The sequence below is a fragment of the Astyanax mexicanus genome, chromosome 8 (assembly GCF_023375975.1).
Source record: "Astyanax mexicanus isolate ESR-SI-001 chromosome 8, AstMex3_surface, whole genome shotgun sequence".
Taxonomy (NCBI): domain Eukaryota; kingdom Metazoa; phylum Chordata; class Actinopteri; order Characiformes; family Acestrorhamphidae; genus Astyanax; species Astyanax mexicanus.
In genome coordinates this window covers 26,160,467-26,174,393 of record NC_064415.1, presented here as the reverse complement: position 1 = coordinate 26,174,393, position 13,927 = coordinate 26,160,467, and the positions used below count along the sequence as shown (strand labels likewise).

The window sequence follows — 13,927 nt, the reverse complement described above, 5'->3', positions numbered from 1 at the left end:
TCTTCTCCTGTCTTCCCGCGCAATCCATGCAAGACTTTTACAGTGCATTACTGTGAAACTGCTTTGAACACGACCCTGCTTGCAGTTGTGCTCATCCATTACTGTTAATTCCTGTAATTGTTTTGCACAACCACGATGCACTCTAAAATACAGTTACATATTGTAAAAAAAAAAAAACAGTATATTACTGTAAAAAAATACTGTAAAAACTACAGTAATTTTTTACAGTGTACTACACAATGCACACATTGCAATGGCAATGCTGAATGATTTTATTGTGCAAACCTATTATGCACCCTTTCCTGAATTTGCTGTTTCTGTATTCTGTTTTACTGTATTGCCTTGCCATCTGTTTGGAGTGTGCCTTTGAAAAATCCCCATTCAAACCACCATATTCCCCCACCACTTCACTCTACTCCTCCAGCCTAACAAGATTAAGGACACTGTACACAAGAAGTTAACGTGCAAAACATAGTTATATGACTAAGTGTTAGGGCCAAGGGGTGAAATGGGATTGTCCATAATGTTTGCACAGGTTAGGAAATGGAAAATCTTATTTATTTGGCACCCGCTATCAGGCCTCAGTCAAACTATTGATAATTCACATCACTTGCCATCAACCTCACTTACAAGCCATCCCCTGAGGTGATACCCTTTATTATCAATTTGCACAGGGCTATTCAATGACTATAGCATGTCAATGTATTGAATAAACCAAACAACAAGATGAAAAGTAATTATGCCATGTGCAAAAGTTTGGAAACACTATATATATTAAAGCATATTTTAGCACCTTTTTAGAGGGTTTCTTTTTCTCTCATATTCTTGTGCTGCTTTGAAGAGTTTTAAATGATGAAAAAGTTGAACTTTGGGGTATGTTAGATTATTATCATTATCCTGTTGTAGCACCTTGCCTCTTTGGTTTTCAGGCTTTTGACTGATTGTCATGATAGCTGACATATTTTTGTCATTTTTACTGGAATCCATTCCACCATCCACCCATGCAGTGTTTCCTGTTCTATATACCCCCAAAGCATAATAGATTCTCCTCCATGTTTAACAGCTGGCAAGGTGTTCCTTTCATCAAACGCTGCTCTTTTGTTCCCCCCAAACAGCCTGCGGTGAGTGTGTTCCTACCAGTTTTTGATATTCTGGATATCCTGCTACACTATAGGCAATTTCCCAGGCAGGACTTAATCCTAGTCTTAGACACAGCATTTGGAATGGAGATTTTCTATATAGTCTATGAATAGGCTTATTCCTGTTTGGAAAACTGATATTATACAGCTTTGAAAAAAATAAGACCACTTAAAAATGAAGAGTTTCTTTGATTTTAACCAAATTGAAAACCTCTGAAATATAATCAAGAGGAAGATGGATGATCACAAGCCATCAAACCAAACTGAACTGCTTAAATTTGTGCACCAGGAGTGGCATAAAGTTATCCAAAAGTGTAAGACTGGTGTGTAAGACTGGTGGATGAGAACATGCCAAGATGCATGATAGAAATTAGGGTTATTCCACCAAATATTGATTTCTGAACTTGACCTTGTTTTCTTTACATTATTTGAGGTCTGAAAGCTCTGCATCTTTTTGGTTATTTCAGCCATTTCTCATTTTCTGCAAATAAATGCTCTAAATAACAATATTTTTATTTGGAATTTGGTAGAAACGTTGTCCGTAGTTTATAGAATAAAACAGCAATGTTAATTTTACTTAAACATATACCTATAAATAGCAAAATCAGAGAAACTGATTCAGAAACTGAAGTTGTCTCTTAATTTTTTGTCCAAATGTTTGTGGACACCCCTTCTGATGAATCCATCCAGCTTCTTAAATTACTTCCGTTATTGACATCAATGTGCAAACTCACACACTTAAAGTACACCACCACTGTCAGCAGTGTTGGGCACGTTACTTTGAAAAAGTAATCAGTTATAGTTACTCGTTACTTCTCCAAAAAAGTAACTGAGTTACTAACGGAGTTACTCCACTATAAAAGTAACTAGTTACCAGTAAAAGTAACTATCGCGTTACTTTTATTATTCGCCCGTCAAAAAAAAAGGAAATTAATTATGTATTTACTATTATTAGAAAAATACCAAACGATAATAAACCCAAAATGTTGACAAAAATATAATCTAACGAATTACAAAAAATAAAAACGAAATTCTTCACAGAACCAAAGAAAATTACTAAAACATATTATACTGAAAAAAAACGGAAAAAACGGAAAAACGCCTCTGGGGATGGAGTTAAACAAACCAAGCCACACTCAAAGGAAATATGTATATATAAACAAAACAAAATAATGGACAAAAACAACAATCTAATTACCGTTAAAAATGGTATTAATATAACAGTTTCACCAAAAGAGAATAGAGCTTAGATCGGCCCAAAAAATCCGCCCGACCCAGCCGGAGCCCGTGCACGTTCTGCCCAAGCCCGAACCATGAACTGTCATTATCAGCCCGAGCCAACCCAAACCATAAACTGTCTGTTTTCGGGCTGATTGAATGAGTGAAATATAATCAGAATTATGTTAATTAACACTGTAACATAGCATAAAACTATTATTTAATTAAAATGATTTTTAAGAACAGCTACACACAGTGCTGCAAGTCAAACGCGGAGGCGTTCACGTGCGCCCAGAGCTACGTGATTACATTTTTCATTTTATTATAGTTTGATTCAGTAAGTTTTAATTTGTTTTTAGGGTGGGCTTGCTAGTTTTTATTAGTTTTCACACATATCAGAGAGATCAATCTAATAAACGTGAGAGAGAAAGAGAGAGAGAGAAAGAGAGAGAGAGATATTTGCTTGTTCTGGAATGAGCTACTCACAGGTAAATGTTCTCACATACTGAATCTCCTGTTTCTCTTTCATCTGCCTTGCACTCATACTGTAATCCCATGTAATCTGCAGTTTTTCAGTGTTTTCTGTCGCATTTTGCGGCTAGCGGGAGCGCTTTACACAAGAACTAACGCCACAGACCACGAGGTGATGCGCTCGGCAACACCGCCCGCTGTACAACTCCGCTGTACAACAGCTCTTATAAATAAATTAAACACGAAAATTCAGTAATTTTAGTTCGTTTTAGTTAGTTTTATAAACACAAAATACAGTTCGAGATAGTTATGTTTTTTCCTTTTAATTACCGTTTTTATTAGTTTCAGTTAACACAAATGTTTTTTCACTTTCAGTTTTCGTTATTTCGTTCGCTTTAGTGAACAATAATAATTGGTTATTTAGCAACATTGTGATTATCACACCAGAGCTTTATATAAAATAAAAATAGGAGCCCGATTTTGGGACGGTCTTTGGGTCAGGTCGGGTTCGGGCAGAGAATCTAAGCTCTAAAAGAGAAAGCAGCAGCACCACAAAAACCGGAGCAGCTAAAAAGAGCTTAACTTCCTTAAATCGGAACTTGGCCTGTCCAGGGCAATCACTGAATTGATTAGAGCAGCAAATCGTCACAATTGTGCCTCACTTCACCACGCCAACACACAGGCACAGCGGCCAGAAGCTCAAGTTCACCGGAAAGAAGAGGGGTTAACCAGGGCAAACCAAAGTTACAACAAAAAAAAAGTTCATAGAGGCTAAAGTAACGTGCAGTAACGGGGTGTTGGAAATGGTAACGGCGTTATAGTTACAGTCAGAGTAATTATTTAGATTACTCGTTACTGAAAAAAGTAACGGCGTTAGTAACGCCGTTAGTTTTAACGCCGTTACTCCCAACACTGACTGTCAGTGGAATAAAAGCAAAAATAAACAGGAACTTATTGGCAGTATGGCAATAACCAGCGTGAACTACAGGGGTATGCCCCCAGTATTGAGCTACAAAGCTGCAAACCTGGAATTACAGCACTCCGTGCAATATGTTTGGGATGAGTTGAAGAGCTGGGGAAATGGTGGGCTGATCATCATGCAACATATAGCCCTGACCTGACTAACAGCCATTTTTGATATTCGTAAAAAAAAACAAAAAACAAAAAAAACAAATGTATATAAATTACCAGGTGTCCCAATACTTTTGTCCATGTAGTGTATGCATGCTTGCTTCTTAGCCAGCAGCTTAGACAAGCTCGCAGCTTTTAAAGAGAAGAAAAATTTATAACACTTTGAAATTGACCTGCCAAACCAGTCCTAACGAGACAGTTAAGCCTAAGGAGTTAATTAAGTTGTACAACTGTAGGATGTCCAAACATTTGCACCAGTCACACTTTAACTGTTTATTTTTGTACGTTTGACACTTTACAAATTTTCTGCAATTTTTTATTAACTTTTGTCAATTTTTACATACAGAAACTGTTTTTATTGGGTTCATAGACTACAATTTATGGAAGTGTTTCTGAGCCCATGCAGTGATTTCAAGTACAGAATCAGTATAGCCTGTTTTAATTGCAGCCAGCATCCAATATTGACCACCAATCTTGTAGCTTATGTACAGGGATTCCTCCAGGTTTTCTGAATCTTTTGTTGTTATAATGTATTGTAGATGGTGGAATAAACAAACTTTACGCAATTTTAGGCCTTTTGTTGTTCCATCCCAGCTTTTTTGGGGAGTCTAAAGGAGATCTACAATATCACAACATGTGATATGTGTTCTGTGTTCTATTGTGAATAAAATATGGGTTTTGTAACATTTACACATCACTGCATTCAGTGGTATTTACATTTACGTATATAAAATATTACAAAGCATCTCTTTGTTTTTGTAATTGGGGTTGTATCATTTTACCAGGGCAGCACAACTTTTTTTTATTACAAAGTTGGATTAGTTTGCTTTGATGGACCCACTTTGTTCAGTTCTGCTTCTCTTAAATTGACTGCTCATTTAAGATAAATGTCCAAAATGTCCAGCGTTCTCAACATTTTCCTAATCAAACCATATCACTCAAACTAAAAATGACTTGTGAAGACGCCAATGCAGTTATACCAGTATAGACTCTCTCACCCAGCACTAGGCAGCTGCAAAGTTGATGTTTTGAAAGGGAGCAGCATTTACTGTTCAAGGTAATGCCTTTCAATTGGCTGTGTTAGTTTAACCAAAGTACCACCCAGAGCGACTCCTGAAAAAAAACACAACTGCACTCAAACAGGTACGCTTCCTCATAGAATAAAAACAGCCGCCTGAACAGAATTTTAATGAGACCAGCAGAGTAAAGTGCAAAGAGTTTATTAAAGAGTCAAATAATAGTGTTAATGTGAACTGTGATCAGTTCATTGTCTGTGTGCTGGTGTGAGTCTGGGGGAGGATATTCAGTACTGCTAGCAGTTACTCTGCTACCATCTACAGGCAGACCCTAAACACACACGTGCATACCATGTTTTGTTTGGAAGCAGTAAGCCAGAACTGACAAACCGGTTTCGGGGTCAATTTTGTTTTAACTGAAGATGAATTCAGGCTAAACTGGTGGATCCAACACCAGTTGAACATCTGAATAAAGATGAATGACTAATGTTGTTGGAGTAATTCAGGGTTCGTGCTCCATTTTAAAAGTCAAATTTAATGCTTTTTAAGACCTCAATAAATTTAAGACCCAAAAGTCATACAAGTCCTAATTTCTTTGGTAACCTTAGTATTTCCCCACTAATTTTAGCTAGTTTGCTGCTAATGTTAGCTAGCTCTCTGGTAACATTAGCTAGCTCACCACTAATATTAGCTAGCTCTTCGCTAATGTTAGCTAGCTCAACACTAATATTAGCTAGCTCTTCGCTAATGTTAGCTAGCTCAACACTAATATTAGCTAGCTCTTCGCTAAGGTTAACTAGCTCTCCCCTAACCTAAGTTCTCGCTCCGGTAATGTTAGTTTGCTCGCTGCTAATTTTAGCTAGTGCGCGCCGCTAACCTTAGTTCTCTCACCGGTAACGTTAGCTAACGTTAATGTTAGAAAATGTAATACCTACTGCAAATATACAGTAAATTTGAAAATATTTAAGACCTTATTTATCAAGATTTTAATTTAAGACATTTTAAGGACCAGCAGGAACCCTGTAAATGTCTTAACCCACAGAGCTTAAACCAAAGAGTTGAAGCTACAACCAAAGCAGCAAAACAACATTACAAGTACAATAAAATTCACTCAGTTCAGACACATATCTCCTAAAACCATTTATTTTGTTGTGTTTTGTGACTCCCTGTTGTTCACCCTTCAAGACAGAAATGCTTGCATGATGGGCGGGCAAAGTGCAATACCATTTCACTACATTCCAAAACGTGTGTTCCCGTTTTTTATGATTGTTTATATTTATAATTACAGTACATCAATCAATAAAATTGACAAGATGAAATCTTCAATGAAATCATCACTGTCATAAGAAAACCATGCTTCTAAAAAAAACTTTGTAGAAGCTTCATATAACTTGATCTCCCTACTTTTACTTAATGTACATTAATAGAAATTCAGTTTTATAGAGAATATAGCTTGTCTTGGACCATTTATACTGGACAGTAGCTGCTATTTTCAATAAGTTTAAAAAAAATGGAAAGAAATTCACAAGGTTTTGATATGACAGTGAAAATAGGATAAACAACAAGTAAAATAACCTTTCTGAATGTGCAATTTGCATACCTGTGGAACAACCTTGCCTTCATTTTATTTACACTGCTCTGCCTTAGCAGCTCAGCTAGAATCTCTACAGTATTTCTGAATGGAATTATTTCAGTGGATATTAAAAGTGAAGTAAATGCTGAGTGTGAAGAAGTTTCTGAACCATGAAAACACTGTATCTTTTCCCTGAGATAAGGAAATTCTAAACAAACTAATCTAAACAAATTAGGCATGGCGACCTATGATCTTGTGTGTAGTGAATGGAATATTTTTTCATGCTGAATATAAAGGGTCCAACTTTTGAGAAATGCTTTTTGGTCCTACACTTCTGACCACAAGAGGGCACTAAAAGAATGAGAATGATTATGTGTGTCTATCTGTACACAGTACTGCTTACCAATATCTCCACCCATTATTAGCTCAAAGTGTGCCGTAACCCACTCAGTGGAAACTGCTTCCCTAAACAGATGCATCTCATGTCACTTTCATATTACATTAATCCACAGTTACAAGCAGATTCTACAGCTGGAATGGATGTGGAGGTATTAGCTTTTCAGTGCATCGCTGTTTTTCTGGCCTTGTTTACTCAGCCTTCTTCTTAACTGCTGGTCTGACGTTCCAGTAGTACAGGACCTGAGCAGCAATCAGTCCATTGCAGGAAGAAGAGATGATGTATGTGAGAGCCATTAGAGAGTCACCTGTCTCCTGCAAAAACAAACAAAGATAATCCTTCAAATATACTGTATATACTGTGCACACAAAAAAATATAAATATATAAAATACATACCTAGAAAATATGACCAACACTTATGGCAATCGGTGACTAAAGTTATTGTGACTTATTGCTATAGTGGCATCCTATTATAAAAGCATTTAAAGCAGCATTTTTTTCATCAATGTGCTTCTGCTACCATTCCTTAAAAGCCACATTTTGTGGCTATAAAAGCTTTTGCTGGCTACTTGAGCAACCATGGTGCTACAAATTCTTGCTAAAATAAACAAATTCATTCACTCCAAATAGAGACTGCAGCACAATGCATTTATTAAAAGTAATTCTTAGCTTGCTTAGTGCAAACTTACAAGCATCAATGTCACTGTCACTGACTCATTCTTTTGCTAATGTCTGTAAAGGTAGGCTGCATGGATATGTGATTGATTAAAAAACTAAAGAAAACTAAAGAACTAAATATCAAAGACAAACCTCTTACTTGTGGGGTTATATTGCAAAAGTTTTCACTCGCTACTACATGTTTTTACAGATAATCAGCATATCATCTGACCCTGTTAGGAGTGTGTTTGGCAGACATACCTGTACTGTGGTGAATATGCGTGCCAGTGAGCCGCCGAATAGCAGGAACACTGAAATGGCTGATAGCTGTCCTGTGTGTCCGTTTCTGTAGTTTGTACCAGCTTGAATGAGCTGAAAAGAGACAACATAAAAGTGATGTAAGATTATGCCTTAATTTAATCATTTCTAAATTAGTTCACATTTAATTTGATCAGTCTATAATGAGTCCTTAGGTACCCGTCCAATGACAATAGCTGGCATGTTGGATGCTTGCATGGCAGTGACAACAGACATGGGAGTGACAGGAGACAAGATGAAAGCCACCAGGCCGAAGTACATTACCAGAAAGCCCAATCCTGCAACAATCACACAAAAGAGACAATTACACAACATAAATATGCAGAATTCAAGATTAGGGAACATTTGGGTTTCCTAAAAGGATCTTAGTACAAAAAGGATTCTTAAATTACTAATTACATTTAAAGTTTTAATAATAAATTTAAATATTAATATAATGATTAAGTTATGATGACGTAAGCTTTTCACAATAACTAATTTTTAATGAGTGGCAATATATATATTCATCTATAATTGTGATACATTATATTATTGTAATTTTAAAAATATATTTAATTTCACTGATACAATGATAATAATATGCAATAACATTCATTTTAAGGGCAAAATAATTAACTAATAGTAAATAGATTATTTTTATCTTCTATTGTTGCAGTCTTTTCTCTGTGCATAGAGGGGCTGTTATTGATGCACTGATTAATGTGACTAGACAAAATATTGGAGATGTTCAGTCTTATGTAAACAAACAAGCAAAAGGCAAAAGGTCATCTCTATTCATTATAAAATAAGATTTTTGTGACAGGCCTACCAACAAGCCTAGTGGCAGACCTATTCTTACAGTGTAGTGAGTGTGTTATGTGAGACACACACCTAAAAACCACAGTTTCACACTCTTTACCAGTGACAATGTTAACATCAGTTAAGACCTTAATGCTAAGATACTGGGAAACTGGGATTTACTATGTTGGTCACAAAAATGTCAAGACAAAATGTGAAAACGTGTGCCATGTATGCATCTTACTGTACCTTTGACAGTGCTTCCACTATAATGCTGGATAAGAAACCCTATTGCCACTGTCTGCAACATCAAGAATAAGGCCTCACCCCAGGCACTGTGGATCAGAAATACAATAAATTCTAGATGATCATAAACAAATCAAGCTCCAGTGAATTCCACATACATCATATCATGCAGTCCTGTCACAAGCAAATATGCAAAAAGGACTTGTTGAAGGGCATGAGGAAATACAACTGTTAAACATTTCATATGAATAACTGAATTATCAAATTATCAAACTGGGAATAGTTCAGAAAGTGCACCTACATTGGTGCAGGAGAGGCTACTAAATATTTGTAGACATTCCTTCTAATCAATGCATTCAGCTACGGAATTTTTGCATCCATTGCTTACACAGATGTGCAAATGCACACCCATCGCTTGTATAATCCCTCTAAAGAAGTCTTGTCAATGAAATAGGATTTTCTATAACAAAGAAGAACTTATTGGTACTATATCTAAAAACAGGTGTGGGCCAGAGGAATAACAAGCCCCCCGAAGCATTGAGCTGTAGAACAATCAAACTGTGCGCTTTGAAATTATGGTGTTCAATCCAATACTTTTTCTGTGTTAGGGAGTTAAGGTGGAAATGAGGTGGGATGTTCAATATAGCGATTTCAATAACACTTCCTGTCACTCTAATCAAATCATCTAAAAATCATCTCATCTACATACTCAAGGAATGAAAGAGGAGGAATACCATTATTTAACTAAGTTAAATGAAAAGGATTTTCTTTATCTGCTTCTCTGTAGTCATACCTGAATGGGAAGTTGTTAGTGATACTGTAGGCCATGGTGCCAGTAATGGCAAACAGCTCCAGCAGCACAGAGTTAAAACTCAGACCTTCAGCACTCTTTGCACCAATCAGCTTTAGGATCTGAGGCAGTTTCACTGTGGAGACCAAAATAAATAGAAATCAAACATAGAGAAAACTTTTTAAAAGGTTGAAAAGGTTGCAAGCAGTGTTTTGTTTTAATTGCTTACCCAATACAGAGCCAAGGATGATTCCAATGCCCAAACCTTTGCTTATGATTATCTTCAGGCACTCCACTGTGAAGAGACATAAAACAATACCTGTTATACAATAAGCTTTTGTTTCTGGTGGTAGACCAACATCTTATGTCCAAAAGTTGAATCCAAAGTCCAATCAAATCAAAAGTATTTGTTGCAGTATCAGCCTATTTTATACTAGATTTTGAGCAGTGCTGTAAGGTTTTGACTACATCAGGAACTGCTGTTGGATTATTAGTACTGAATCATAAATGCCACTACATTTCATCTCAGTAGTACACTGTATAATCACCTGCTCTTTCAATATTTTTTCAAAAATCAAGAGTTTTACAAGGAGCTTTTCCTGCTTTTATTGTAGCATCGGCCTCTACTGTGCAGAAAAGGCTTTCTAATAGATTTCAGAACATTGCTGTGAAAACTTAATAACAATCAGGGACAATTTTGTTAGTGAGGTCAGGATGTTCGATGATCACCATTCCATTTTACCCTCAACTTCCAAAATCAGCCCAAAAGTACTGGAAAAAACACCCTCATTTCAGAGAGCACAGTTTAGGTTTAAGAGTCCTACTCTTAAACCTAAATAAGTGGTGTGCATTTACATATCTGGGTCAGCAATGTGTGCAACTCTAAATACTTGGATATATTTATTAGTAGAAAAATTCACACTGTTCTTATTTCCCATGATATATATACTAGAGAGACAGATTATATCTGTCCAGTTTTATTTATTTTACTTTAATTCTGGATATATGGAGATATTTAGAGTGCATTATTAGTGTCCGGATAGTATTCTGGATAATTGACTTCTGTTACAATCTGATAATTTTTTTTTTAATATCTCAGTTAGGGGTGCGCCATATCATATTGTATGCAAAAATAGATTTTTTTTGTTTGTTTTTTTGTTGCAGTAGTGCATTCTTGAAATTTTTGAAAGTTTTCAATGTTTTGTCATATAGCCAAGAGCATTATCACAAAAATACCATGCAATATCATATTATTTTAGGGCCATATCACCCACCCCTATTATTTAGGCCTGTCACGATAATAACATTGCAAAAAATGGACTTTACCTCAATAATATTTGATAATTGTGACTGTGTTAATTTGTATGTTTGTTCGCATATATAACAGTAACCGGTATGTTAGTTGTACAATAACCAATGGTTCAATAACTGTGACTCTCTACACAGTGTGAACGGCAGTAGATGAAGAAAAAAGCACGCATTTTCCAAACTATAATTAAATAAAATGTTATCTTTAAAAGAGTATAACTGCTTTTTTTTGTCATGCTATTCCATGTTTTTATTATGTGATTGGTTTAAGTTGTCTTAAAAAGACAACAATATTGCAATAATTTATAGCAACAATTTCTGGAACAATATACAGTCAACAAAAATTGAGTTATGAAAAATAATCTATCTATTAATCTATTTAGCCATATTTTTTCATATTTCAAAAAGGGGAGATAAAGTAAAGCTTCATTAGTCTTCCAATGGGAATGTGCCCTGTGTAAACTAACGCCCCTAAAATACCTGCGGAAGGACACTAGGCTAACTAGCGTTACCATATTCACTGAACCGCTGTGGCAGTTTCTATTAAATAAACGTTAAACGAATGAACAGTAGATTTAGAAATATAAGCTTATCTTCGCTTTAATCAAGTCCTGCTACTTTTAGAGGATCTCTTATCTCAGAGGACACAGAGTGACTGACACGTCGCTAAGAAACAGAAAGCCAGGGTTAAAGGGAGCTAGGCTAGTAGGTTATTTAGTTTAGCTAGGTTAGCTAAAGTGAATCCCCCTCTCTAAACTGAATGAACCGGTCAAATCTCTCTCTCTCTCAGATCTTACTGACCGTTTCCTAAACATATAAGTTATCTGACACATGAATAGACTGGGAGCTCCAACACTGCTCAACACTGCTGGATTCACTGACAGCTCCACAACAACACCGCTAGCCTAGACCGCCTTCCATCACAGCTCCAGAGCACTCCGCGCCCCCGCAACGTTATAAAGAGCCTTTATACCGTGCAGGAAGTGCAGGAAGTTAAAATTGAGGAAAAACTCGTCGTAACACTTTTCCGGCATTAAATAATTCACCAGAACATCTTTTAACGGATCCATGAAGGAAGTAGCATTAGCTTCTACTCCCTCGGACGCCGCCATGGTACCGAATGTGCCCACGTGACCTCTGGTGCTACCTTCAAGCGCTCCTCCGTAATGAACACAAGTAGAGTAAACCTGGGAATGTCGGATTTTAGATGTTATACGTTTAAAGCAAGAATAAATAGAAAATGTAATACATTTTCTTATTTTAGCAAATATATTATTTAGATATATACGGAGGGTGTTTTTACGGAGCCCCTAAGGCTGACATCCCAAGTTGCAAAAAGTGCCCCCCGTACCTGGGCCCTCTCATTTATATATATATATATATATATACGTATTTTAGTTTTCTTTATTTTCATGACTATTTACAATTTGTAGATTCTGAAGGCATCAAAACTATGAATGAACACATGTGGAGTTATGTACTTAAAAAAAGGTGAAATAACTAAAAAAAAAAAAAAAACTAAAAAAATTATATTCTAATTTCTTCAAAATAGCCACCCTTTTAGATATGTACTTATGGTTATTAATTTTTTTTGTTTATTTTTGTATTTTTGTTAACAGTCCTATTGGTCTATTTTAAATAATTATGCAGCTTGTTGAACTGCTAGGTTCTGGTCTGTAACACATGGATAATGGATAAATATATGTTAGCTCAAATTGACTTATTTTTTTCTCTTGCTGCTACTTTAGAGGCTTCTGCTGTTTCATTTGTATTACAGATTTAATCAGACATTACAGACATAGCTTGGACTCCTTTCAGATCAGGGGACCTAAAAATGGACCTTAATTTCCTTTAACTATTTATGGAAAACTATAATATTAGATTACATTAGATTATACATCATTCAACAGTTCATTCACATGTATCTAATATAATAATTATTCCTTTGTATATAGTAAATGTTACATTTGGATTTGCAACCTTCCTAAAACACTTTAATATTTTTATCTTTTCTACCTTCTGACATATACAGTTTATCACTGATCAAAGCTGAAAATTAAAGCAATGTATTTAATTTACTTATTTATTACCACATGAAAACATCACAACAATCAACACAGTTACTGCTGCCAGAAATAAACAAAGGGAAAACTGCCAAAGACGAGACTATTCAGTGCCACAGAATAATTATTAGAATAAAATAACTTTAAATGTTCAGCCATAAAATAATTGAAACATACATTTTCAATATCCAATTAGATTTAATAAAAATACCACATACTATTCAGATAATGGGGTGTAGACATATTAATATTTCAGCAATGTTAATACAGTCTTCTGTAAATATATTTTTTAAAGCAGTTTTCATAACTTCATACTCTGCAACTGCAAGTATGTCTGTAATAATGAGCCTGCCTATAATAACACACTTCAGCTGTCTTATGTCATGAACGGCAATGTTATGTGTTAAGTTACTGTATACAAATGATTATACAACATTCAGATATTCTTTTGAGCACCTTTACATAATTATGTAAAACCATATTTTTAATACAGTAGTGAAAATATTAATAAAAAAAATCATAGTATCATACAGAGCCAAGTCGTAAATATTATTTTAGGACTTCTAGAACTTATTTGTAGGTTTTTCAATAATAATCATCTCAACACAACCTTCTAGCCCTTTCAATAAATAATCAAATATCAACCAAATTTTACCTTGAAGTTATTCTTTACATTTTAATATTTTACATTTAAAAAACTGACTTGGTTTATTTTTTTAATATTCTTTTACTTGTAAAGGCAGAGAACCTGTCAAACACAGTTGAATTCATGTCTTATAATGTAGTTAATTTTTTAGTTAATTCTTTTGCAATGGTTGATTC

The 13,927-nt window shown here is 35.3% G+C and overlaps 1 protein-coding gene across 1 annotated transcript; it reads right to left on the bottom strand.

The window, feature by feature from the left end:
- Nucleotides 1-6,102: 6,102 nt before the first annotated feature.
- mpdu1b (mannose-P-dolichol utilization defect 1b) lies at nucleotides 6,103-12,158 on the bottom strand. The gene is made up of 7 exons (XM_049482946.1): nucleotides 12,027-12,158; nucleotides 9,964-10,031; nucleotides 9,738-9,870; nucleotides 8,948-9,033; nucleotides 8,081-8,199; nucleotides 7,865-7,975; nucleotides 6,103-7,259 (listed from the first exon to the last, which is right to left on the bottom strand). The coding sequence occupies exons 1-7, from the start codon at nucleotides 12,152-12,154 to the stop codon at nucleotides 7,137-7,139; spliced, it is 768 nt and encodes a 255-aa protein (XP_049338903.1). The 5' UTR covers nucleotides 12,155-12,158; the 3' UTR covers nucleotides 6,103-7,136.
- Between the last annotated feature and the right edge of the window lie 1,769 nt (nucleotides 12,159-13,927).

Bases quoted from the DNA above. Each gene is read 5' to 3' on its own strand.
- mpdu1b (XM_049482946.1), bottom strand. From the start codon at position 12,154: ATGGCGGCGTCCGAGGGAGTAGAAGCTAATGCTACTTCCTTCATGGAT. The intron at 8,200-8,947 runs GTACAGTAAGAT...TGATTGTTGCAG, and splicing joins TAGTGGAAGCACTGTCAAAG to GATTGGGCTTTCTGGTAATG. The intron at 7,260-7,864 runs GTATGTCTGCCA...TTGTTTTTGCAG, and splicing joins GCATATTCACCACAGTACAG to GAGACAGGTGACTCTCTAAT.